Raw genomic sequence first — 27933 nt, 5'->3', positions numbered from 1 at the left:
TTACAAAGCATGATGGGAGTTGCTTTCCTCACCATACAAGTAACCATACATCTGCCATAATGCTGACATTTTCATCTTTGAAGTCCTTTTGGTTATGGCAGCATCTGCCAAAGTAGAATCACATCTGCAATAGGTATTGGGAATGGGAGTTCTATGGTGAAGTCTGAATTACACTGAGTTAGATAAAATAAAACTCCATTTTCTTTCATTTTGATAGGCACTTAATATGACTTTTTCCCCCAAGAAATATAGTATACAGAGCTCTCACACATGTTTCACAAAATCATTTCCTTCAAGTAGGATTAAGTACTAGTGTTCTGTGGAACAACTTTTCAGAAATTCTGAGTAAATGTACTGTCTCCAGAAGACCTCTCTTAATGTGAAAATGTTACCTAAGAGGAGAAACACACTGTCCTATTAGCAAAACCTAATTTTACTATAGCACTTAAAATAGTCTTCTTCATGTTACATTTTACTGTTTACAAATTAAAAGCAATTTGAAATCTTGGGTGGGAAAGATTTATTATTCTAGATGATTAATGACTAATCAATGACATCTGCCCAATCTGAGCAAACTGGACTTGGAGGTACAAATCTTAATCTATGAACAGAGTGACATTACAGAGATTTGATTAAAAATAAGGAGTTATGGTCATACTTACTTTTGTGGAAGGTGCTGTGGTTTGAATGTATCTCCCAAAGTTCATTTCCAAGTTTTTGGGAGAAACTTGATCCCTAATGCAACAGTATTAAGAGGTGGGACTGTTAAGAGGTGATTAGGCCATGAGGGTTCTGTCCTCATGAATGGATTAATGCTGTTACCACAGGAATGGGTTTGTTATCACATGAGTGGGTTTCTTATAAAGGGTGAGTTTGGCCCCTTTTGCTGGCTTGCTGTCTCTCTCACCCCCTCTCTGCCCTTCTGCCATGAGATGACACAGCAAGAGGGCACTCATAAGATGTCAGCCTGTCAATCTTGGGCTTCTCAGCCTCCAGAACCATGAGTCAATATTTTTCTGTTTGCTGTGAATTACTGAGTCTGTAGTACTCTGTTATAGCAACACAAAACAGACTAAGACAGAAAATTGGTACTGGAAAAGTGGGGAGTTGCTATAACGAATACCTGAAAGTGGCTTTGGAACTAGGTAATGGGGAAGAGCTGAAAAAGTTTTGAAGTGAATGTTAGAAAAAGACTATTGCTGTGGGTGGAATGTTAAAGGGTGATTCTGGTGAGGGCTCAGAAGAGCTGTATGGAAAGTCTGAAACTTTTTAGAGATTACTTCAGTGGTTGTGATCAGAACGGTGATAAATATAGGGATGGCAAAGGCAATTCTGATGAGGTCTCAGCCGGAAATGAGAAACAAGGTATTGGAAACTAGAATAAAGGCCATCCTTACTAGAAATTAACAAAGAATTTGGCTGAATTTGTGACCATGCCTTGGGCTTTATTGGAAGGCAGAATTTAAGACCAATGAACTGAATATCTGGTGGAAGAAATTTCTAAGCAGAATACTGAAAGAGTTACGTGTTTTCTTTTAACTGCATATAGTAAGATGTGAGAGGTAGAAATGATTTAAAGATAAAACATAATTAAAATGCAGAACAAAAAGATATGGAATTTGCAGGCTGCCCATTTATGAAGTGAAAAGGTGTGTTTAGGAGAGCAAACCAAGGTTGTATCTCCAGAGACTGCTGAAAACATTATTATAAATAGAAGGAACCCACGAGCTATCAAGACGGTGGAAGAATGACCCCGAAGGCATTCTGGCACTCTTTGAGGCTGCCCCATCCATCACAGACAGCATTCACTGGCTCATGCTGCCTCATGCCTCTGCTTCCCACATGCCAGTAGCGTGCCCCTTGGCTGCCGCAGCCATTGGTTCCTGCTGGCTCAGGTGTGGCTCAACCTGCCACTGGGCATAAACTGTAAGCTTGTGGTGGCAGTATCCATGTGGTGCTAATTTGGCAGGAGTGCAGAATGCAAGAGTCATGGGGGCATGGCTTCCTTCACTTCGATTTCAAAGGATGCCTTGGGTAGCGTGGGGGCCCAGTCAGACTTGTCCATGGAACCACTGCAGAGAGTCCCCACTAGGACAGTGCCTAATGGAGTGAGGCCATCCCCAAGACCCCAGAACTGAAGACCTGCCAGTGTGAAACTCTAACCTGTGACAGATGCTGTGTGGCATGAGCCCAGCAAAGCCATGGGGGCAAGGACCCACCCCAGTGTGTCCAAGTAGGTCATATAGTTAAGGAAGAGTCTTCTGGAGCCTTAAGAGTTAATGTTGTTTGGCCGGGCACGGTGGCTCATGCCTGTAATCCCAGCACTTTGGAAGGCCAACGCAGGTGGATCACCTGAGGTCAGGAGTTCAAGACCAGCCTGGCCAACATGGCGAAATCCCATCTTTACTAAAAATACAAAAATTAGCTGGGCATGGTGGCAGATGCCTGTAATCCCAACTACTTGGGAGGCTGAGGCAGGAGAATCGCTTGAACGTGGAGACAGAGGTTGCAGTGGGCCGAGATCATGGCACTGCACTCTAGCCTGGGTGACAGAGTGAGACTATCTCAAAAAAGGAGTTAGTTGTTTGCACTGTTGGGTTTTGGACTTACTTGGGACCAGTTATCCCCTTTTTCTTCCCTATTTCTTTCAGAATAGGAATGTCTAGGCTATGCCTGTCCCTCCGTTGTGTTTTGGGAGTAAGTATCTTGCTTGATTTCATAGACTAACAGCTGGAGGAAAATTTGCCTGAGGATAAATCATGCCTTGTCTCACCATATCTGATCTAGCTGAGACTGAACTTTTGAGTTTGTGCTGGAAAGAGTTAAGACTTTGGGGCAATCAGAATGGAGTGTATGTATTTTGCACGTGAGAAGAACATGAATTTGGGAGGCCAGAGAAGGCACATTATATTTGAATGTGTCCCCCAGTGTTCACCCCCAAGTTTCAGGGAGAAACTTGATCCCCAATGCAATAGTATTAAGAGGTGGGACCTTTAAGAAGTGATTGGGCCATGAGGACTCTGCTTTCATGAATGGATTAATGCCATTATCACAGGAGTGGGTTCCTTATCAAAAGATGAGTTGGGCTCCCTCTTGCCCTCTCTCTCACCCTCTCTGCCCTTCTGCCATAAGATGATGGAGCAAGAAGGTCCTTATCAGATGCCAGCCTTTTAATCTTGGAATTCCTACCCTTCAGAACTGTGAGTCAATTTCTGTCCATTGTAAATTACCCAGTCTGTGGTATTCTTTTTTTTTTTTCTTCTTGAGATGCAGTTTCGCTCCTGTTGCCCAGGCTGGAGTGCAGTGGTGAAATCTCAGCTCACTGCAACCTCCACCTCCCAGGTTCAAGCAATTCTCCTGTCTCAGCCTCCCGAGTAGCTGGGATTACAGGCATGCACCACCACGCCTGGCTAATTTTGTATCTTTAGTAGAGATGGGGTTTCGCCATGTTGGCCAGGCCGATCTCAAACTCCTAACCTCAAGTGATCCACCAGCCTCAGCCTCCCAAAGTGCTGGGATTACAGGCATGAGCCATCATGCCCAGCCAGTATTCTTTTATAGTAACACAAAACAGACTAAGAAAAAAGGTAATAATTTTTGTGTTGAATTCCTATTTTTATATGTATTGTTCATTCCTTTTGTAAAGTCAATGAAACTAAGATAAATGAGAATAGAAACCATCTAAAAGATACTGTGACTGAATCATGTCATTTTTTATAACACTGTTGCATTGTTCAAGTCAGGAAACCTACAATCTGGATACATATTTAAATGAGAACAGGCCAGGCCCCAGGGTATTCCTAGTAAATCATTTTATGTTTCATAATTGTTTTAATAGACTATTGAGTTCAATTTACTGATACTGTTTTGCCAATGTTTGCATGTATCTTAAGTAAAATTGGCCCACATTTTGCTTTTTAGGAGGTATTTATCCTCATCTAATTTTACATTGGGATAGTTGCCTTATAGAATGATCTAGTAAGATTTTGTTATGGGTTATATATTCTTTTTTTTTTTTTTTTTTTTTTTTTTTTTTTTTTTTTTTTTTTTTTTTGAGACAGAGTCTCGCTTAGTCGCCCAGGCTGGAGTGCAGTGGCGCGATCTCGGCTCACTGCAAGCTCCGCCTCCCGGGTTCACTCCATTCTCCTGCCTCAGCCTCCCGAGTAGCTGGGACTACAGGCGCCCGCCACCTCGCCCGGCTAGTTTTTTTGTATNTTTTTTTTTTTGAGACGGAGTCTCGCTCAGTGCTCAGTCGCCCAGGCTGGAGTGCAGTGGCACAATCTCAGCTCACTGCAAGCTCCGCCTCCTGGGTTCATGCCACTCTCTTGCCTCAGCCTCCCCAGTAGCTGGGACTACAGGCGCCCGCCACTACGCCTGGCTAATTTTTTGTATTTTTAGTAGAGACGGGGTTTCACCATGTTAGCCAGGATGGTCTCGATCTCCTGACCTCGTGATCCGCCCACTCGGCCTCCCAAAGTGGTGGGATTACAGGCATGAGCCACCACGCCAGGCCGGGTTATATATTTTTTAAAGCTTTTTACTGCCTGTAAATCTATAGATTCTAGTTTTTAAAAAACAAGATCATAACTGTACTTTTCCCCCTTTATTTATGGATTCGTTCAGGGTTTTTTTGGTATCTGCAGTCAACTGTAATCATTTCGATTTCTCTAGATTGCAACATATTGAAATATATGTATATAGTAATACAGAAACATTGAAATATATGTATAAATATACGTATATAGTAATACATAACTTAATTTTTAAAAATCTCATTATGTAGCTATTTCACCTTTTCCATACATAAAGTTGAGTCATGTTTTTCCCTCAATAAATGCCAATTTTATATTAATGTTATTTTCAAAGAGAATATCCTTAGTCTATTATTTTATTAACTATTCCATTAATTTATTTGATCATATAAACAACTTGCCATTATTCACCTTAGTTTTAAAACATTTCTGGCTTAAGTTAATCCTTATTTTTTCCCACCACATTTATAAATTGCCTATTATGTGATAGGTACCATAGGTGTGTGAACAGAGTGGTGAACAAGACAAATACTTATTTCTCAATCCAGATTTTCTAAATGCATTGCTTTAAATTTTCTACCAAGTACAGCCTTGATTGGTGATTTCCCCCAAGTTATCTGTAGGCAACACGTGATCATTCATCACTAAACAGTCTACAATTTCAGACTTGATTTTCTTTTTTCTTTTTTGAGATGGAGTCTTGCTCTGTCACCAGGCTGGAGTGCAGTGGTGCAATCTCAGCTCACTGCAACCTCCACCTCCCAGGTTCAAGCGATTCTCCTGCCTCAGCCTCCCAAGTAGCTGGGACTACAGGCGCGTGCCACCATGTCCAGCTAATTTTTACTAGAGATGGAGTTTCACTATGTTGGCCAGGATGGTCTCGATTTCCTGACCTCAAATGATCCACCCACCTCGGCCTCCCAAAGTACTGCGATTACAGGCATGAGCCACCATGCCTGACCCAAACTTGATTTTCTTTTTTTTTTTTTTTTTGAGACGGAGTCTCGTGCTGTGTCACCCAGGCTGGAGTGTGGTGGCACGATCTCGGCTCACTGCAAGCTCCGCCTCCCAGGTTCAGGCCATTGTCCTGCCTCAGCCTCCGAGTAGCTGGGACTACAGGCGCCCGCCACCACGCCCGGCTAGTTTTTTGTATTTTTAGTAGAGACGGGGTTTCACCATGTTAGCCAGGATGGTCTCGATCTCCTGACCTTGTGATCCGCCCGCCTCGGCCTCCCAAAGTGCTGGGATTACAGGCTTGAGCCACCGCGCCCGGCCCAAACTTGATTTTCTACCTTAAAAAACTTTATGATGTAAATTTAAAATATATGTAAAGATAGTAAGAACAGCACAATGAACCCTGTGTACCAAATGACCCAGATTAAACATTTACCAACTTTTTGCTAATCTTGTTTCATGTATCCCTCCCACCTTTTGTTTTTCTTAAGTATTTAAAAGTAAATCATAGGCATGACATTTCAGCCTCAAATACCTCAGTATGAATCTCTAACACTTAAGGACTCACACACATATATATACCCACAATGCCATAGTCATGCCTGACATATGAACAATAAATTACTTAGTATCATTTAGTAACCAATCCATGTTTACATTTGTACAATATCTAGAGACATTTTATTCCTTCAAATCTTGTATTGACTATGTTTTCTTTATTTTCTGTATTCTTGATGCTCTGGCCACTTGGGGCCTTAATCCTGGAGAGACTGCCCCTCCCAGGGCAAGCTAATGCACAGATGATAAATTCCACTTGCAATCATGCCTTTCATATACAGACCAACCAATCCAGAGCCCATACACCCAACTATCTCCTTCATCAAACTCTCATACACCAATTCAATATTCCCCTGCCCTAACTAGACAACTAGGAATCACCTCTAGAGCCCAGAGACCAACAGAATTACTCAAACTATCCAATCCTAAGCTTACCAGTGTGCCTACCCCTGCCTTGTCCATTCCTTGCCATGAAAACCCCCAGTAAAAGCTCTGGGCCATGCTCTGCCCTCACCCCCTCTGCCTCCTGATACACCTGGGTACTTCCCTTTTTTTTTTTTTTTTTTTTTTTTTTTTTTTTTTTTTTTTTTTTTTNTACCCCTGCCTTGTCCATTCCTTGCCATGAAAACCCCCAGTAAAAGCTCTGGGCCATGCTCTGCCCTCACCCCCTCTGCCTCCTGATACACCTGGGTACTTCCCTTTTTTTTTTTTGAGACGGTGTCTCACTCTGTCACCCAGGCTGGATTGTAGTGGCGCGATCTTAGCTCACTGCAAGTTCTACCTCCCAGGTTCATGCCATTCTCCCGCCTCAGCCTCCCAAGTAGCTGGGACTACAGGCGCCCACCACCACGCCCAGCTAATTTTTTGTATTTTTAGTAGAGACGGGGTTTCACCGTGTTAGCCAGGATGGTCTCGATGATCTGAACTCATGATCCATCCGCCTAGGCCTCCCAAAGAGCTGGGATTACAGGCGTGAGCCCCCACGCCCGGCCTACACCCGGGTGCTTCTTTAGGTGACCTTGCATGCCATGCCACGCCTGTTTCTGGGATCTGTGTATAAACTTCTTCCTTCATGACAATCATTTCCATGTCTGCCTGTCTCACCATGATTGATTAAAACAAATCCCAAGCGCAGCATTTTAACACAAGGATCCTAAAATGCTCCATACACTGTATTTGAAGGTACATTTCTTAAGTCTCCTTTAATGTGTAGGATTCCATTTTTTTTTTTTTTTTTTGACATGTATTCGTTAAAAAAATAGGCCATTACTTCTGCAGATTTTCCCAAATTTTGCATTGGTTGTTTGTTTCTTTGCGTTGTTAATTTGTTCTTTTATTCCCCATGTTTCCTGTAAACTGGTAATTAGGTTTGGAGACTAATTTGTACTTCTCAGTTTTGGGGGGGTCAAGAAAACTTCACAGGCGTCCACAGTGTGCATCCATTTCATCATATCAAATGCATCTGGCTGATCTCATTTAGATGTTAATATAGATTAGTGTCCTGACATTCTGCTCCACGTATTATAAGCTTCCTATCCATTTTTCACCTAATCGTCTTCATATCCATTGCTATCACCACGAAAATCCATGACTTTGCAAAATTAAAGAGTGTCATTTTCAAAGTCTATCATTCATTTGACCTTTTTTTTGTTTTTTGTTAGAGACGGAGTCTCGCTCTGCCGCCCAGGCTGGAGTGCAGCGGCGCGATCTCAGCCGGCTCACTGCAAGCTCCGCCTCCCAGGTTCAGGCCATTCTCTTGCCTCAGCCTCCTAAGTAGCTGGTACTACAGGCGCCCACCACCACGCCCGGCTAATTTTTTGTATTTTTAGTAGAGACGGGGTTTCACCATATTAGCCAGGATGGTCTCCATTTCCTGACCTCGTGATCCGCCTGCCTCGGCCTCCCAAAGTGCTGAGATTACAGGCGTGAGCCACCGCGCCCGGCCTCCTTTGACCTTTTAACCAGTTGGAATTCTCTAATAATAATAAACTTTCCTTCACCAACTTTTGGTTGTCTCGAAATATAGTTCGTAAAGGATATGCAAGGTAAATATTGTATTCTTTTCCTTTGTTAATAATGCTCTAGCATGCTCCATAACTCATCAATGCATTTGGTTCAGGAAAAAAGAAAAAAAAGCTGAAAGGTTGGAGTGCTCATGATAAAAGGACACAGGAGCCAATCTGAGGGGATTGCCATTGGCCAAATATAGGACAATTTAGCATTTAAAAAAACTACAATGAAGTAATTTTAAAAAAAATTAATGGAGCTTTATAATAAGGTGATTTTTTATTTCCAAAGTTTGTTATCCTTTGTCAATTTTTAATATTGACTGGGGCCAGAGAATGCTGATTGTAGGTTTTTTTGTTTTTTTTTTTGAGACAGGGTCTTGCTGTGTCACTCAAGCTTGAGTGCAGTGGTACAATCACAGCTCACTGAAGCCTCAACTCTTGGGTTCAAGTGATCCTCCCACCTCAGCCTCCCAAGTAGCTAGGACTACAGGCATGCACCACCATGCCCAGCTAATTTTTAAAGTTTTTTTGGTAGAGACAGGGTCTCATGATGTTGCCCAGACTAGTCTCGAACTTCTGGCCTCAAGCAATCCTCCTTACTTGGCCTCCCAAAGTGCTGGATTTACAGGCATGGGCCACCTCACCTGGTCTAGGATATCTGTTTTTTAATGAACAAATTGGAAAGGAATTCCTTACTTTCAATATTTTAATGAGAATATCTCAAGTTCAATGAAGGATAAATGTTGGTGGAAGGCATTTCTATATTCATTATGCCCATAGCCTTTAGTATGATTTATCTAAAAAGAAATATTAAATATGATAATAAAAGAAAGTTTACTGGCTTAAAATGACAACCATTTTATTATATCTCATGTTTTTGTGGGTCAGAAATTTGGGCAGGGGCTCAGCTGGTCAATTCTTTCATTCTACGTGGCATCAGTTGATGTTACCAAGTCACTCAGTGGCATTTAGCTGGTGGCTGGTCTGGTGGATCCAAAATTTCACTCAAATGTCTGGTATCTTGGCAGATGTCAAGAAGACAGGGTTCAGCAGGTGCCTCTCCCTCTCTACGTAGTTTCAGGGCCTCTTCATGTGGTCTCTTCAGCACAGTAGCCAGACTCTGTAACATGACAGTTCTCTCATTTCATGAGATGAAGTAACTCTACCAGTAAAATCTGAGTCAAGAAACCAGCACAGCAGTACATCTACCATATTCTACGGGGCGAAGCAGTCACGGAGTCTGCCTATATACAACAGAGGGATGTAAATTCCACCTTTTGATTGAAAGAGTGTCAAATTGCTGCACTCTTACATGACCATTTCATAAATAAAAAAATTAAAGCACAGAGCAGTTAAGTTTCTTGTCTAGTATGACACAAAGTGATGGGATAGGGATGATGGTAAGTATCTTTCTCATTCTTGTAACAGGATTAGTTTTTAGAACAAATGTGCTGAAGTTTCAGGTTTGAGTGATGATGGAATACAATACATTATCACACTCTTTTAATGGTATAAAATCTCTAATGCCAAGTCAGTTGAATGTATGGAGCAAAAGAGATTAATTACTACATTCATAGAATGTTCTATTACACAGAAGTTGAAAAGACTTTCTTAGATTTTTACATTATGAATTTTCAGATGATGAGTAAGGTGTGAATGTTGCCTAAAGGCCTTCTTACATTCCTTGCATTCATAGGGTTTCTCACCAGAATGAATTCTCAGATGTTGAATAAGGGATGAATTAAGCCTAAAGGCCTTCCTACATTCCTTACACTCAAAGGGTTTTTCACCAGTATGAATGCTCTGATGTAGAGTAAGTTTTTGGCGCAATCTAAAGGCCTTGCCACATTCCTTACATTTATAGGGTTTCTCACCAATATGAATACTCTGATGCTGTGTGAGTTGTGAAAGTAGTCTAAAGGCCTTCCCGCATTCCTTACAGTCATAGGGCTTAACACCAATATGAATACTCTGATGTGAAATAAGTTGTGAGTAGCGACTAAAGGCTTTCCAGCATTCCTTACATTCATAAGGTTTTTCACCAGTATGAATTCTGTGATGCAGAATAAGATGATAACCACGGCTGAAGGTCTTCCCACATTCCTTACATTCATAGGGCTTCTCACCAGTGTGAATTCTCTGATGCAGTGTTAGTTGTTGCCGCACTCTAAAGGCCTTTCCGCATTCCTTACATTCATAGGGTTTCTCACCAGTATGAAGTTTGTGATGTACTCTAAGACCAGAGCCACACAAAAAGGCCTTCCCACATTCTTTGCACTCATAGAGCCTGTCAGCACTATTAAGCTTCTGATGCCGAGTCAGGTGTGCGTACTGTCTAAAGGCCTTTCCACACTCTTTACACACATAGGGTTTCTCACCAGTATGAATCCTCTGATGCAGAGTAAGTTGTCCTCGTACCCTAAAAGCCTTCCCACATTCTTTACATTCATAGGGCTTCTCACCAATATGCATTTTCTGATGTACTCTAAGATCTGCACCACATATGAAAGCTTCCCCACATTCCTTACATTCATAGAGTTTTTCACCAGAATGAAGTCTCTGATGTCGAGTAAGGTGTGCAGTCTGTCTGAAGGCCATCCCACACTCCTTACATTCATAGGGTTTTTCACCAGTATGAATTCTGTGATGAAAAGTAAGCTGTTGGCGCACTCTGAACGCCTTCCCACATTCCTTACATTCATAGGGTTTATCGACAAAATGAAGTCTCTGATGTGAAGTAACAGATGTGCGTTTCTGGTAAGAGGACACCTTTTCAGATGGCATTTTCACACTACTGAAGTATCCTTCTTGAGGTCTCTCCTGTCCTTCCATTTTTCCTGTGGATTCCCAATCATGTTTTAAAATGAGACCCTTAAGGCCATGGTTTTTAATTCTTTCCATTATCTTCCACGGGGATAAATTTATTTCATAAATGTCATTTTCTAAAGATAACTTCTTGGTTTCATACTTGGTCTCCCAATCTAAAATGAAACAAGAAAGCAAACACATGCTGTTTTCTTTTACTAAAAGAAGCAACATTTCTAATGTAGAAATAAAAGACAACAAAAGTAATCCTCAACCAAACTCTAAAATTGGTTATACAATTTGGAAAGAAAAAAAAAAGCCAAAGGGAACATCAGGAAAAATGAGAGTTCATACAAAATAGCAAGATTGGTGATTAAGTAAACATTTTAAGTCAGTGGTTCTCATATTGAGGTGTGTGGATCAGAATCACCACGTAGCCTGTTACTAACACTGAGGTTTAGACACCACCCAAACCACCTGGATCAGACTCTGCAGTCCTGGAAGGATATTTAATATTCTCTACTTATTCTATTACTCATAATTCTGATGAAGATGAGAGGCTGAGAATCTATACTTACATTTTTTTTCATCTTTTGTCATTCTTAGAATCCAGTCAAGCTCACTGTAGTTAAGAAGGCTTACCTACATCATATGATTTCAAACCAGTATCCTCTTTACTGCTCCCTGGAGAAGTCTCCTTGCAGACCTCCCATGTCCTAACTTACTTCCATCTCTTAGGACTCTTCACAGTCTGTTCCATCTCCCACAAATCTCCTGACTGGGCTCTTTGCATGGCTGGCTCCTTTCATCCTGAGATCTTAGAGTAAAAGTCATTTCCTTTAAGGTTGACCCTATTGATAGTACCTAAATCCATGTTGCTATTCTCTATTCCTTGCCTTTATAATAGCTCTCAATTTAAAAATTATATATTTATTAACTTCTCCAATTGTCATACTGTTTATTCTTACCTATAAACCTCCTCAAGGACAGAAACAATCCCTAGTTAACTCTACATTAAGTAATAAATGCTAAGCATATAATAGGTTTTACTCATTTAATTCCCATAGCTATATACTTGTTCTAAATGTATCTCTCTGCCTCTAGTCTCTCATGCCTTACTACAATGATTAAATATTCTCTTTATTCATCCAAGGTAGCCCAGCTAAATACAAGAATGGAAATAGGTGGCTATATATTCCTATGCATCCGCCACCGCTTATGCCCTTACCTATGCAGTACACTGCTCATTTGCTCTTTCACATAGCTATGGGTAACTTTTTCTTTGTCTCTACACCATAGCAAAGGTATTGAGGAGTTCTACCTACTCAATCTCCCCTTCAACTTATTCTATTACTCATTCATTTGACAAATGTTCAACTGGTTTTGTTCTTTCCTCCCATTGCTCAAGTTTTGTCCTTTTCATTCCCTCATAGTCAAGGCCATTCCCGTACTTTTAGGAAATGTGTATCAGTGATTTTTTAGACAGGAAAACACATCTGTATCTTATTGAAGTTCTTATGAAATTCATGGCACAAAAAGATAGGATATGCTTGTAACTCAGTAATGTGGACAAAAGTAATGTGCATGTTCAAATGCTGCAGTCATCTGAATGTGAAGGACTTGCTAAGAAACATCACATTAGATGTAGGCCAGAGGATAGCAAGCCAGCAACAGGAACAGCCAGAGGAAAATCTACGTGCTGAATGAGTTGTGTATGAGAGAGAAACAGGAAACAGGATGAGGTTTTCAATTATGACAATGTGGTCTCTATTAAAAAGTTGAAATCTAGACACACAACTAGGAGTTAGCCAAAAAAAAAAAAAAAAAAAAAAGGTTGAAATCATATAGACATTTTCTACTAAAACTAGAAATTAATAACAAAATTTAAAAAACTAAAAGTAAAATCTACCTGAAAATTCAGAAGTCTATATTAAATAACTCTTAGGTCCACAGGAAAATAAGATCTGAAACAGTATTTTTGTTTTTGTTTGTTTGTTTTTTGAGATGGAGTCTCCCTCTGTCACCCAGGCTGGAATGCAGTGGTGTGACCTCGGCTCACTCACTGCAGCCTCTACCTCCTGGGTTCAAGTGATTCTCCTGCCTCAGCCTCCCAAGTAGCTGGGATTACAGGTGTGTACCACCACACCTGGCTTTTTTTTTTTTTTTTTGTATTTTGTATTTTTAGTAGAGACAGGGTTTCACCATGTTGACCAGGCTGGCCTCCAACTCCTGACTGATCCTCCCACCTCCGCCTCCCAAAGTGCTGGGATTACAGGCATGAGCCAGGGCACCTGGCTGTATTTTAGTTTTTTTGAAAGTAATGGGAGGCCGGGTGCGGTGGCTCACACCTGTAATCCCAGTACTTTAGGAGGCTAAGGCAGGAGGATTTCTTCAGCCCAGGAGTTTGAGACCAGTCAGGGCAACATGGCAAGACCTCATCTCTAAAAAAAAAAAATTAAAAAATTAGCTGGGCGTGGTGGTGTGCTATAGTCCCAGCTACTTGGGAGACTAAGGTAGGAGAAGTGCTTGAGCCCAGGAGGTCAAGGCTGCAGTGAGCTCTGTCTATGCCACTGCACTCTAGGTTGGATGACAGAGCAAGACTCTGTTTCTTTAAAAATAATAATAATAATAATAAAGTCTACATTTTGAAAACTTTCATATAAGTATCTATAAAATATAACCATAGTGCTTATAAGAAAATGTAAAAATTAAAACACAGCAAAAGTGAAAAACATCATTAAAAGTCTCACTCAAAAAAAGAAAATAAAATTAAGCTGAAGCAAAGCAGAAGAAAAATATTAACCGATAGCTGAAGCAAAGCAGAAGAAAAATATTAACCGATATAAAAGTAGAATCAGAATACAGAAATAGAAGTAATAAAGCATAAACAAAATTTTTTTTTTTTTGAGATGGAGTTTTGCTCTTGTTGCCCAGGCTGGGGTGCAGTGGCCTGATCTTGGATCGCTGCAACCTCCGCCTCCCGGTTCAAGCGATTCTCCTGCCTCAGTCTTCCGAGTAGCTGGGATTACAGGCACGTGCCGCCATGCCCAGCTAATTTTTTGTGTTATTAGTAGAGATGGGTTTCATCATGTTGGCCAGGCTGGTCAAAAACTCAACCTCAGGTGATCCACCCGTCTTGGCCTCCCAAAGTGCAGAGATTACAGGCGTGAGCCACCGTGCCTGGCCTCATAAACCAGTTTTTTAATCAACAAAATATAAACCATGGTTAAGATATTGAAAACAGCAAGAAAGTACAGACATAGAAATAAGAACAGGCCGGGCGCGGTGGCTCAAGCCTGTAATCCCAGCACTTTGGGAGGCCGAGACGGGCGGATCACGAGGTCAGAAGATCGAGACCATCCTGGCTAACACGGTGAAACCCCGTCTCTACTAAAAAATACAAAAAACTAGCCTGGCGAGGTGGCGGCGCCTGTAGTCCCAGCTACTCGGGAGGCTGAGGCAGGAGAACGGCCGGAACCCGGGAGGCGGAGCTTGCAGTGAGCTGAGATCCGGCCACTGCATTCCAGCCTGGGCGACAGAGCGAGACTCCGTCTCAAAAAAAAAAAAAAAAAAAGAAATAAGAACAAAGTGAAAATGATCATGAATACAGAGGACAGACGACTATGCTAATAAATTTGAAAACATAGCTAAAATGGATAATTTGTTGTTTTTTTTTTTGTTTTTTGTTTTTTGGTTTTTGAACGGAGTCTCTGTCTGTCACCCAGGCTAGAGTTCAGTGGCGTGATCTCTGTTCACTGCAACCTCCACCTCTGCCCGCCGACCCCCACCCCGTCCCACTGCCTTCAAACAATTCTGCTGCCTCAGCCTCCCAAGTAGCTGCGATTACAAGCGCATGCCACCGCACCCGGCTAATTTTTGTATTTTTAGTAGAGACGGGGTTTCACCATCTTAGCCAGGCTGGTCTTGAACTCCTGACCTCATGATCTACCCACCTCAGCCTCCCAAAGTGCTGGGATTACAGGCATGAGCCACCGTGCTCAGCTTAAAATGTATAATTTTTTAGAAAAATATAATTTATCAAAACTGACCATGGAAGAGACAGATATTAATAAAATGTTTATATAGATCAATTCCCATAGAGCAAAGAGAGAATGTGGTCAGACTTACCATCCCTTTTGTCAAAAATAAAGCTTTACAAAACTTACTTAAGCTTAAAGACAGGCTATCAAAATTCCCTTTTTTTTTTTTTTTTTGAGACGGAGTCTCACTGTGCTCCCAGGCTGGAGTGCAGTGGCGTGATCTCGGCTCACTGCAAGCTCCGCCTCCCGGGTTCACGCCATTCTCCTGCCTCAGCCTCCCAAGTAGCTGAGACTACAGGCGCCCGCCACCACGCCCAGCTAGTTTTTTGTATTTTTAGTAGAGACGGGGTTTCACCATGTTAGCCAGGATAGTCTCGATCTCCTGACCTCGTGATCCACCCGCCTCGGCCTCCCAAAGTGCTGGGATTACAGGCTTGAGCCACCGCGCCCGGCCTCAAAATTCTTTTTCAACTAAGAAGTATCAGGACTTCCAAACTGTTTTCATAAAGTGATACTGAAATAAAGATCACTCACAAAAAGGCAACTACACACCAATTTTCTTTCTTTTTTTTTTTTTTTGAGACGGGGTCTCGCGCTGTGTCACCCAGGCTGGAGTGCAGTGGCGCGATCTCGGCTCACTGCAAGCTCCGCCTCCCAGGTTCACGCCATTCTCCTGCCTCAGCCTCCGAGTAGCTGGGACTACAGGCGCCCGCCACCACGCCCGGCTAGTTTTTTGTATTTTTAGTAGAGACGGGGTTTCACCATGTTAGCCAGGATGGTCTCGATCTCCTGACCTCGTGATCCACCCGCCTCAGCCTCCCAAAGTGCTGGGATTACAGGCTTGAGCCACCGCGCCCGGCCTACACACCAATTTTCTAAACACTGAGGAAAAAATTCTAAATATCTAATAAAACAGCACACTGAAAGACCCAAGGAGTGTTCATTACAAGAATGTTTTAGGCCGGGCGCAGTGGCTCACACCTGTAATCCCAACACTTTGGGAGGCCAAGGTGGGTGGATCACGAGGTCAGGAGTTCGAGACCTGCCTGGCCAATATGGTGAAACCCTGTCTTTATTAAAAATACAAAAGTTAGCAGGGTGTGGTGGCGCACGCTTGTAGTCCCAGCTACTTGGGAGGAGCTGAGTCCCAGCTACCCGGAGCTACTTGGAAGAAGAATCGCTTGAACCCAGGAGGCAGAGGTTGCAGTGAGCCAAGATTGCGCCACTGCACTCCAGCCAGGGCAACAAAAGCAAAACTCCGTCTCAAAAAAAAAAAAAAGAAGAAGAAGAATGTTTAATGGTTCAATATGGGGAAATCTATTAAGACAATTCAACATATCAACACAGTGAAGGAGAAAAAAAAAATCACACAATCAATTCCATAGATGCTGAAAAGGTAACTAAAAAAAGACCAGAACTGTTCCTGAATTTGTTTTCCCAAGAAACAGCGTCTCCCTCTGTCACCCAGGCTGGAGTGCAGCAGTGCAATTACAGCTCACTGCCGCATCTAACTCGTGGGCTCAAGCAATCCTCCTGCCTCACGTTCCTGATTTTTTTAAAAAAGCTCAATGAAACAGTAATGATACTTCCCTAAATGATAAAGTATATATTATGTTACCAAAAAGGCAGTTTGCCTAACATTACCACTACTATTAATGATGTAGTATTAGAGTTATTAGTCAACACAATTTAAAAATCAGGAAAAAAAATCAGAGGTAGAAGAATTACAGATAAAACTCTATTTCCAAAGGATATGCCTGTCTAATTGGAAAACTCAAAGGTTTAAATATTATAAATGGCAACAAAATTTAGAAAGAAAATTTATAAAGTCAAAAATTTGATTTTATATCAAAATCAAAATACAAACAACAATAACCTTTGAATATACATTTAACAATAAAATATGAAGGGAAAGATCTCATTCATAATACTTACAAAAATTTAAAATATATGGATAACCTTTATGAGGAAAACTTTGAAACACTCACGAAGTATTTAGCATTGGGTATATTGAAGAAATCATACACCAAATCACAAGGAAGAGATTCCTGCACAGAGGCTAAGGGTGTCCCACCAAGGGTGGTCATATTAAGAAGTTGCTGAGCAAGAAGCAGGTATGGAGACAGTGGCAAAACACAGGGTAACTGCTGTGTTCAAAGTGGTCAGATATACTTAACCCTCAGGTTACCTCTCCAAGGCCAGACAGCAATTACTACTGTTCACCTCCAGAGGAGGCAACAGACAAGGGGTTAGGGTATCAGAGACAGGTCAGTGGCTGGTCATGTCCTGGGGATACAGCCACAGTCACAGGCCCAGGTGACAAAGCACCCCACCTCACAAGAGGCAACTATGCTTGTTCCAAACAAGTTTAGGTGCGTTTCACTTTTTTCCTGAAAGTATCTAATTTAATAAATGTTAAATAAATTAATGAGTGTAAACTCACGAATAACAATGAGGAAACAGCTGATTCTATGAAAACAAAATTGAACACTTCAGAAAACTGATGATAAATACAGATTGCTAAAAATCTCAGCTGTTGAAAATTAAGTGTAGGAAATACAATAGTAAAAAGTGAAAGAAAACATAACAATCAAGAAGTATTCTGTACTCATACTGCAAGTTTGATTCCTATTCTACTTTAAAAAGAAATAAAACTGGGCCAGGCGCGGTGGCTCAAGCCTGTAATCCCAGCACTTTGGGAGGCCGAGACGGGCAGATCATGAGGTCAGGAGACCGAGACTATCCTGGCTAACACGGTGAAACCCCGTCTCTACTAAAAATACAAAAAACTAGCTGAGGGAGGTGGTGGGCGCCTGTAGTCCCAGCTACTCGGGAGGCTGAGGCAGGAGAATGGCGTAAACCCAGGAGGCAGAGCTTGCAGTGAGCTGAGATCCGGCCACTGCACACTCCAGCCTGGGCGACAAGCGAGACTCCGTCTCAAAAAAATAAATAAATAAATAAATAAAACTGGAAATAATAGACTTTGTATTATGTGTGTGATTTAGATGAAAAATGAAATACAATGAGACAATGGAAAGGAAGACTTGGACACTATCAAAAATACTGGCAAACAGACATACATTTGAATGTTCTAAGTTAAAATAATACTTTCATGGTATGTACATAAAATATATGACCCATTTTTTTTTATGACTAACAGACCTATTACCAGTCCCAAATCTGTTGGATCAAAGGATTTCTAGTCTATTAAACACTTCTGATGAGAATGTAGAAAAGTCCTTTTTTTGATCAGGTAAAAATATATAAATATAAAAAATCATAAATGTGATTCCTCTTTGCAGAGAACCACCTTTAATTAAACAGAAAATGTCATATAAATCACTTAGACTTACTCTATTTGGGCACTGTATCGACCATCTTACTTTGTTGAAACAAGAAGTCTGGGATACATAAGATTTGGTTCCAAGGAAGTCCTATTTGCGTTTCAACACAGGGACAATGCACAAAGATCTGAAAATAATAAAACCTGACATCTAAGGAACTGTACTTCGGAGAATCAATTTTAATCACATCCTGAATAAGCCCATACTGAATGCTAATAATATTCCATTGATGCTCTCACATTCTATTGATCTTTCTTATTTCACTGAGAAAACAGCAACAGAAGAATAAGCTGTCTTCTCTCCACCATCCTGACCAACCTACCTGCACACGTAACTACACTGTTTTCCCTTTTATTCCCCCTTACTCACTGGATCCTTTCCCACTCCAGTCTTGAAGACATTGCTCCAACAATTATGCCCTTTCTCTACTGTATTGATTTCCTCTACCCATAGAATCATTCCCATGAGCACACAAACATGCCCTCATGTCATAAAATACACTGCTTTTTAACCCATATCCCCAGTGTAACTGCCAACCCTATTTCCCAGCTTCCCTTCAAACATAATTCCTCCACAGAGTTGTCTTATATTCATTCTCATTACTGCCTCCCCAACCCTTCTCTCATCAAGTCACTCCACTTGGGCTTTCATCCTGACTCCACTGAAATCTTTCTTGACAAGCTCACCAGGATTCTCCATCTCGCTAGAACCTGGGGTCAATTCTCAGTCCTCATTCTCTACTCCCTCCATGGTGAAACATTTGCTTTATTTTTATTTTATCTCAATGGCTGCTCCTTCTTTCTCTTTTGTTGTCCCTCTTTCCCTCTTTCAAAGGTCTACATGGCAGAGTGACCCATGAGTCAGTTCTCAGGCCGCTTCTCCTTATCTTCTTTATTTCACCTGCCTGCCTTCCCTAGTTGGTCACATCCAGACCCATGAATGTAAATTCCAACCATCAAGACAGCCAAACATAAACCAGGCTGTAATCTCTCCGAGTTCCGGGTGTACATATTCAACTGCCTACGCAACATCTCAAACTGGACAGATATTAATCATATCAAATTTAAAATATCTTAAACAGAAATTCTTAGTGTCAACTTTCCAACTTGCTCTTCCTATCTTCCCACTTCAGTAAATTCTGCTTCTATTAACCCAGTTGTTTAAGCCAACACCCATTTCTTCTTCTTTTATATCACTCCTTCCCACTTAGTTCACTTATAATCCTATCAGCATGTTCTTTTGACAGTGCCTTCAAACACATCATGAGCCTAACAGCTTCCTACTACTTCCTAACAATGCCATTCTTATCCAAACCACCACCCTGTCTAACTCAACAACTGAAACTGCCTCCATATCAGTGCTTCCTGCTTTTGCACTCAACTGGAGAAATCATTTTAGAATACAAGCAGCCTGTGGCTTTCAATTTCTCTTAGTGATTACATTACCAGGTCCTTGCCTAACTCTGATCTCATCTTGTTACTTTCCCTTTCCCTGCTCTGACCATAATGGCCGTCTTTGTTATTCCTCAGACAAGCAAGGCTAACGCCCCACTCAGACCTTTTCTATCAGCTCATAATGCCCTTTTCCCATAAAATGACATGTCTTGAGCCCTTACTTCATGTCTCTTTTCAAATATCACCTTAAGAAAGTCATTTGTCCACTTTTCTGAAGGCATGTTATTTATAGTTTAATCAAACTTTCTTAAAGGAAGAACAGAAAAGAAAGAAAAAAAAATACATGGTCTTGTTTAAGGTGTCTAACACTGAGCCAACAGTTATTATTTTGGCAAAATGCTTCCTGACTAAATGGATATTATCTTATTCACTTGGAACCTCTGCATTACATTTTGAGTATTAATAATTGTAGATGTCACTTAATTACCTGAATGTGAATTTTAAAATAGATTAGGGGGCTGGGCACGGTGGTTCACGCCTGTAATCCCAGCACTTTGGGAGGCCGAGGCAGGCAGATCACAGGGTCAGGAGACAGACACCATCCTGGCTAACATGGTGAAATCCCGTCTCTACTAAAAATACAAAAAATTTAGCCGGGCAAGGTGGCAGGCGCCTGTAGTCCCAGCTACTCGGGAGGCTGAGGCAGGAGAATGGTGTGAACCCGGGAGGCGGAGCTTGCAGTGAGCTAAGATCACGCCACTGCACTCCAGCCTGGGCAAAAGAGCGAGACTCCGTCTCAAAAAAAATAAAATAAAATAAAATAAAATAAAATTTAAATTTAAAAATAAGATTAGCGATTAGAGGGAAAAAGTATGTTTTTCTTTCTTTTGGTAGAAGGTTAAGTCAGAAGATAGAACATTACAAACAGTGTAGGCACTGAAATGGCCCTACGGTTATAAAATAAGAACTAGCCGGGCGCGGTGGCTCATGCCTGTAATCCCTGCACTTTGGGAGGCCGAGGCGGGAGGATCACGAGGTCAGGAGATCAAGACCATCCTGGCTAACACAGTGAAACCCCGTCTCTACTAAAATACAAAAAATTAGCCGGGGACGGTGGCGGGCGCCTGTAGTCCCAGCTACTCGGGAGGCTGAGGCAGGAGAATGGCGAGAACCCGGGAGGCAGAGCTTGCAGGGAGCCCAGATGGTGCCACGGCACTCCAGCCTGGGTGACAGAGTGAAGACTCCGCCTCAAAAAAAATAAATAAATAAATAAAATAAAATAAAATAAAATAAAATAAAATAAGAACTAGTACCCTAAAATAAGTGTCCTCATCCAGACCTGAATATACAGAGAAGAAAATACAAAATTACAACATATGTCTCTGTATAAAAACATTTTTAAAGCCTTTTGTGGCTGGGTGCGGTGGCTCTCACCTGTAATTCCAGCACTTTGGGAGGCCAAGATGGGCGGATCATGAGGTCAGGAGTTCGAAACCAGCCTGACCAACATGGTTAAACCCCACCTCTACTATAAAAATTAGCCAGGCATAGCCGGGTGCAGTGGCTCACGCCTGGAATCCCAGCACTTTGAGAGGCCAAGCCGGGCAGAACACAAGGTCAGGAGATCGAGACCAACCTGGCTAATGTGGTGAAATCCTGACTCTACTAAAAAAAAATACAAAAACTTAGCTGGGCATGGTGGCGGGCGCCTGTAGTCCCAGCTTCTCGGGAGGCTGAGGCAGGAGGAATGGCAAGAAACTGGGAGGTGGAACTTGCAGTGAGCCGAGATTGCACCACTGCACTACAGCCTGGGCAACAGAGCGAGACTCCGTCTCAAAAAAAAAACCAAAACAAAAACATGTGAAACAAGAGCTGCAAAGAGAGATGAAAACAGCACCTAGACAAGGTAAATGAAAGATAATGAGATCATTCTCTCTAGAGTCTACTATATCCATATTTCTTCTTAATGTGAAGATAGATAGATACATAGATGGAAAAAGCAAGTAAGAATGATATTCTGTGATCTAGGAGCTATCTTCTAGAATAATTCATATGAAACTTTAGTTGCTGATAACACACATATGATTATAATATCAAGCATACCGTTTTTGTAGTCTTTTATTTTCCTTTAATAATTTATAAGAAAAGATGGGGGAAAAAAGGCTTCTCTGATAACTAAAATAATCTTCCCATAGCACATCTCCATCCCCTTACTCTGCATACTTTTCGTTATAGCACTCTCATTACCTGACATTGTATTTCCTATTTATTTATAGGTATTACGTTTTTCTTATTACAAGGTAAATTCGGTGGGAATAGAAACTTGACTGGTTGTTTACCACTGTACTCCGAGGCCACCTATCTATTTATTAAAAACCGAAGTAAAAGTCCTAAACCCCGACAGACTGAAGGACCCTCTTTTGGCTACAGACCCCCAAACTTTAAGTTCCCAGTCATGGCACATGGCGGAACAGAAGGCTGGTCATGACCCATTTGCTTCCAATCCCTTTCACCTTTCTGATCATTAGATTTTCTCAAAAGTCAGCTTGAGAAAATCAAAGGCTGAAAGACCCTTTCGCTTACTTCATCAGAACACTCCCCCACCACTCCACACTCCTGTTTTTATGGTTCCAACATGACAGCTATTCCAGTCCACAGCTTGTTCTTGATAAACAACTTACAGCCTTGGACTGGTTTTGACTGGTCTCCCAAGGATACACAGATCATGGACTTGTGTCCTACATTTACCCTTTTAATGTATAGGTCCTACTTATAATGCATTTAAATGTTAAATCTCTACCCTAAAGTGATCATAGGACTTATGTTAACCTAATATGCATGTGTACAGTCTCCTTCCTGAGTATTCATAGCTCCTCCTGTAGCCTGTTGAACATGTATACTTGGCTAACATTCAGCATATGTTTCTGTCTTACCCTCTACCTCCCTTGAAGTGCCTGTCTCTGGGCAGAAACCTAGGCTACACTTCCCAGTCTGTCAGAATAACCACCTTGCAAGCTGCAACCCTTTATGAAAATTAAAGCACTCCTTTCCAAATGTATGAACTTTGTCATTCTTCAGCTGACACTATAAATGCAAAAGAGGGGCCGGGCACGGTGGCTCACATCTGTAATCTCAGCACTTTGGGAGGCTGAGGTGGGCGGATCACCTGAGGTCAGGAGTTCAAGACCAGCCTCGCCAACATGGCAAAACCCTGTCTCTACTAACATGGCAAAACCCCGTCTCTACTAAAAATACAAAAATTAGCCAGGCGCGATGGCACATGCCTATAAACCCAGCTATTCGGGAGGCTGAGGCAGGAGAATCGCTGAACCCAGAAGGTGGAGGCTGCAGTGAGCCGAGATCGTGCCATTGCACTCCAGCCTGGCAACAAGAGCAAAATTCCATCTCAGGAAAAAAAAAAAATGCAAAAGAGGAAAGCAACTGAATCAAAATATACAATGGTTGTCAACAGTGAGCCAAAGAGAGCACCACCCCACCCCTCAGTTCCATCAAAGAGGAGGAAAACTAGATAGAACAATAATAAAAAAGAAGAGTGGTAAATGGGACAAATAAGTGGTTATTTTAGTACCCCCAACTAAGACCTTAATTTGCTCCCCAGGTTGCAGACCTTTCCTCCTTGGGCCACAGACCTTTCAAGAGGGCTTTCTAAACAACATAAGGATGTGCCTCTTCCCCAACCATCTGGGGCTCCCTGTGGTGATGGCTGCCCAACTGGCCCTCACCTGGATATTGTCTTCTTCCTTTCCTCACAACTTTCCAAGGCTCTTTTCCTTGTTCCAATAAGGAAATCACATCTGGTTTAGAAATGAAGCATCCTGTTTAGAAGAAAAGGAATATAAGGTACATGAAAATAAAAAATAAATCAAAATTACTTTGATTCAGACTTGGTTAAATTATATGTCAAAACAGTAATTGATAAGGCAAAACAAAGAAGTGAAAGATGTTTTAAAAACATGTACATTAAGGTTACACAATAAATAGAGATTAAACAAGGAATGAAAAAATCTTTTCAAAATCTATATTCATATAAGTGTTTCTTCTTCAGAGGCAATAGTGGTTGAGATCACAGACTGCTGGGTGCAGATCCTGCCTGAGTCACGTCCCAGTTGTGTGGCCTTGGGCAAGTTACTTCTATGCTACCTTTTCCTTCCCTATAAAATAGGGATAATCATAGTACCTATCTTATATGATTATTGTTAATACTATATTTATATATGTCTGTATCTAAACATTGCCTAGAGTATATACCAAACACTATTCATATTTCATTAGCTATTGGTTATTCTTCTTTTGCTGAAAGGAAAAATAAGCTTCCTAGGAGATGTATTATTATTTCTTGGATATTCAAACAATGTTAAATTAAATGTAAAGTTCTTGGATTTTAACAGCTTTACTGCAATATAATTTATGTAACATAAAATCTACCTGTTTTAAGTGTACAATTCAATGATTTTTAGTAAATTTACAGAGTTGTGCAAACATCACCACAATCAACACTTAGAATATTTCCATCATCCCCCAAACATCCCTGCTGGTCACTGGCAGTCAATCCTCATTCCTACTCCCAGCCCCAGACATCCATTGATCTTCTTTTTGTCTCTACAGATTTGCTTTTTCTGGGCATTTTATATAAACAGAATCATATAATATGTGATCTTTTGCATCTGGCTTCTTTCACTTAGCATCGTGTTTTTGATATTCTTGCATGCTATAACATGTATCAGGAGTTTGGTCCTTCAATGAGTAGTCTATTGTATGACTGTGCCATATTTTATTTATCCATTTATTTAGACATTGTGAATAATGCTGCTGTGAATACTTATACATCTTTGTATAGACACATGTTTTTATTTCTCTTGAGTAAACATTTAGGAGAATTACAGGGTCGTATCTTTAACATCTTACATTCCCACTGTAATGTATGAGGGTTCCAGTTTTTCCATATACTCACTAATAATTATTTTGTCTTTTGACTAATAATTGTATATATTTATAGGCTACAATGCGATGTTTTGATACATGTTACTGTGGAATTAGCAAATCAGGGTAATTAGCATATCCATCACCTCAAATATTTATTATTTCTTTTCTTTGTAGTGAGGACATTAAAAACACTCTCTTGTAGCCATTTTGAAATATACAATACACATTATTATTAACTATACTCATCTTGCTGTGCAATAAAACACATGAACAAAATTCTTACGTTTTTAATTTTCAATCATAAAAGTAGGTAAAGCTGGTAAAATTGAGTATGTTTGTTTATTAATGAAAGGTATGAGTTCTCTTGAATTGTAAATAAATGCTGTTGATCCATTTTACCACTACATAAATCATATGTATTCTTTTGATAGAGTAAACTCAATAAACAGGATCTAGCTATTTCCCTTACAAATACACCAACAAGCAACAAAACATCTAAAGTAATTCTGAATCCAAACACAAAGTGAAACTTGTTTTCTTTGACACTGGTAAGGCTACAAATCACAAAGATCTCAAACCCAGCCCCTTCGTTATTAAGGAAGGCCCAAGGGCTACTTAAGGATGGGGAGGGTGGCCGGGCGCGGTGGCTCAAGCCTGTAATCCCAGCACTTTGGGAGGCCGAGGCGGGCGGATCACGAGGTCAGGAGATCGAGACCATCCTGGCTAACATGGTGAAACCCCGTCTCTACTAAAAATACAAAAAACTAGCCGGGCGTGGTGGCGGGCGCCTGTAGTCCCAGCTACTCCGGAGGCTGAGGCAGGAGAATGGCCTGAACCTGGGAGGCGGAGCTTGCAGTGAGCCGAGATCGCGCCACTGCACTCCAGCCTGGGTGACACAGCGCGAGACTCCGTCTCAAAAAAAAAAAAAAAAAAAGGATGGGGAGGGTGGATGTGCTTAATGAAGGTGCTCACTTCCAGTGAAATAAAGCTCAAAGTGTTCCCTTTAGAAAGTGGAGCAAAAATTTAGATAGTTTCCTAAAAGATACTCTTGAAATTTCCAGAGGAAAAAGTTGATGTTACAGAGAACAGAGTCTAAATTCCTAGAAGCAGTTGACCTTACCCAGAGAGACCAAGTTGCTGTAGTTCTCCAACATCACATCTCTGTACAAGTCCTTCTGTTCCAAGTCCAGGTATTCCCACTCTTCCGGAGAGAAGTCTATGGATACATCACTGAACATCACCGATCGCTGAAATGACAAACCACACATTATAAATGAAATGGAAGAAAATGTATTTTAAGATAGAAGGAGAAAAGAGGGAAGAGATATTGCAGGAAGTGGACCATATGGTAAGAAAACAGGCTCGGGCTGGAAGCCTGCAACACAGCGAGTCAGGAAATGAGTGTGCCTGAAGCAAAGTGCTTGGGTTCCTGAAGGATCCTGTTGCTACAGACACAGCCTCTTATACTCCGGCAAATCTTAATCTAGACATGCCTGGGAAAGAAAAAAAAATCAGTTTTCCAATTAAATGAAATACTGTATATAAGCCTTTGCCTACTATGTCTCCCTCATAAATTCCCAAGGAAGGTGAGTTCTTCCACCCCTTTCTCCTTAAATAACAGATTGTTTTTTAAAGCCTCCCTCCGTATAATATCTTTATTTTAGAAAAGGATCTAAATGCAATTAGAGAATGTCTTCTAAGTTTGTCCTAGAAGCAGATCATATCATAAGCATTTTTCTAATCATGACTGTTAAAAATTGGTTATATAGGCTGGGCACCGTGGCTCACGCCTGTAATCCTAGCACTTTGAGAGGCCGAGGTGGGAAGATCACCTGAGGTTGGGAGTTCGAGATCAGCCTGACCAACAGAAGAAACCCTGTCTCTACTAAAAATACAAAATTAGTTGGGCCTGGTGGCGCACACCTCTAATTCTAGCTACTCGGGAGGCTAAGGCAGCAGAATCGCTTGAACCCAGGAGGCAGAGGTTTTGGTGAGCCAAGATGGCACCATTGCACTCCAGCCCGGCCAACAAAAGCAAAACCCCGTATCAAAAAAAAAAAAAAATTGGTTGTATAATAGTCTATACAATGCATATGTGAGATTTAATCATTCTTCTATACTTAGATATTTTGGTTGGACAAAACCTTAAGATCCTCCTCAATTCTGGGAGTCAACGTGACTACTTATGTACCTGGATTACCTTCTCACATGCTATCACTTTCCATCCCTCACTGTATGCCTTCCTGATTCCTGAGTTAAAGGATACTGATACAGCATAATCCAGAATCACAAAGATGTCATTCTAGACCAGCACATCCTGTTCAACCAAAAATAGAATCTTGTTCCTATGTAACTCAGGAATTCCAAGAGAAGATCTCAGATCTCTCTGTGTGTAAGACCTAGCCACACCCCTAATCAGTCCTAAAAGCCTCACAGAGCATGAGATCTTATGATACACTGAGGTTGAGGCCAGCTAACAGCAACTCTTACCTTTTTGTTTTTTAACTTTTTCTTTTTTTTTTTTGAGACGGAGTCTCACTCTGTCGCCCAGGCTGGAGTGCAGTGGCCGGATCTCAGCTCGCTGCAAGCTCCACCTCCCAGGTTTACGCCATTCTCCTGCCTCAGCCTCCCGAGTAGCTGGGACTACAGGCGCCTGCCACCTCGCCCGGCTAGTTTTTTGTATTTTTTAGTAGAGACGGGGTTTCACTGTGTTAGCCAGGATGGTCTCGATCTTCTGACCTCATGATCCGCCTATCTCGGCCTCCCAAAGTGCTGGGATTACAGGCTTGAGCCACCGCGCCCGGCCCCTTTTCTTTTTTTTTTAAGAGACAGGGTCTCCCTCTGTCACCCAGGCTAGAGTACAGTGGCACATCCATAGCTTCACTGTAGCCTCGAACTCCTGGGCTCAAGCAATCCTTCCATGTCAGCCTCCTGAATGGGTGGGATTACAGGTGCAAGCCACCATGCCCAGCCACGACCCTTATCTTACACACTTGGAAAACTCAAGTCTGGAAAAGTTCAGTTTTCCTGTAAGTGGCTAAATGGGCCCATCCTCTCTTATCAACTCACAAAGACTGGTCAAATATTTAAGAGATTTCATTTTTCCTCCATCGCAGCTTTTAGCAGAAGACTGAGCACATATAGGAGACGCTGAATGATTTGTTCAACAAATAAAAGAACAATGACTAGAATAAAGAGTGTTCATAGGACAAACATTGTGGTTCACCCGCCACTGGATATGGAAGAACTGAAAGAAGGTTCTTCCAGTTAGGAAGTTTCAGGATAAAAAAAATGGTGACAGGACCTTAACATGATAGTATTCCCAGAAGGAGAAAAAAACTTACAAGGGCCAT

At 41.4% G+C, this 27933-nt stretch overlaps 1 protein-coding gene across 2 annotated transcripts; it reads right to left on the bottom strand.

Moving 5' to 3' along the window:
* Window positions 1-27933, bottom strand: ZFP82 (ZFP82 zinc finger protein). Of its 2 annotated transcripts, none has more exons than XM_025367570.1 (4): window positions 27925-27933; window positions 25701-25827; window positions 23380-23472; window positions 1-104 (listed from the first exon to the last, which is right to left on the bottom strand). In XM_025367570.1, exons 1-4 carry the CDS (start codon window positions 27931-27933, stop codon window positions 1-3), a joined length of 333 nt encoding a protein of 110 aa, XP_025223355.1. The 2 variants fall into 2 exon arrangements, with proteins under 2 accessions (XP_025223355.1, XP_025223354.1); XM_025367569.1 differs by lacking the exon at window positions 1-104 and adding an exon at window positions 8892-11034.

Source organism: Theropithecus gelada, chromosome 19, assembly GCF_003255815.1.
Source record: "Theropithecus gelada isolate Dixy chromosome 19, Tgel_1.0, whole genome shotgun sequence".
Lineage (NCBI taxonomy): Eukaryota > Metazoa > Chordata > Mammalia > Primates > Cercopithecidae > Theropithecus > Theropithecus gelada.
Note: the sequence above shows the minus strand (reverse complement) of the source record. Positions and strands in the feature narration are given on the sequence as shown.

Bases quoted from the DNA above. Each gene is read 5' to 3' on its own strand.
- ZFP82 (XM_025367569.1), bottom strand. The intron at 23,473-25,700 runs GTAAGGTCAACT...TCTTCTAAACAG, and splicing joins CAGCAACTTGGTCTCTCTGG to GATGCTTCATTTCTAAACCA. The intron at 11,035-23,379 runs GTGAGGGCCAGT...GTTTCATTTTAG, and splicing joins AGGAAGAAGACAATATCCAG to ATTGGGAGACCAAGTATGAA.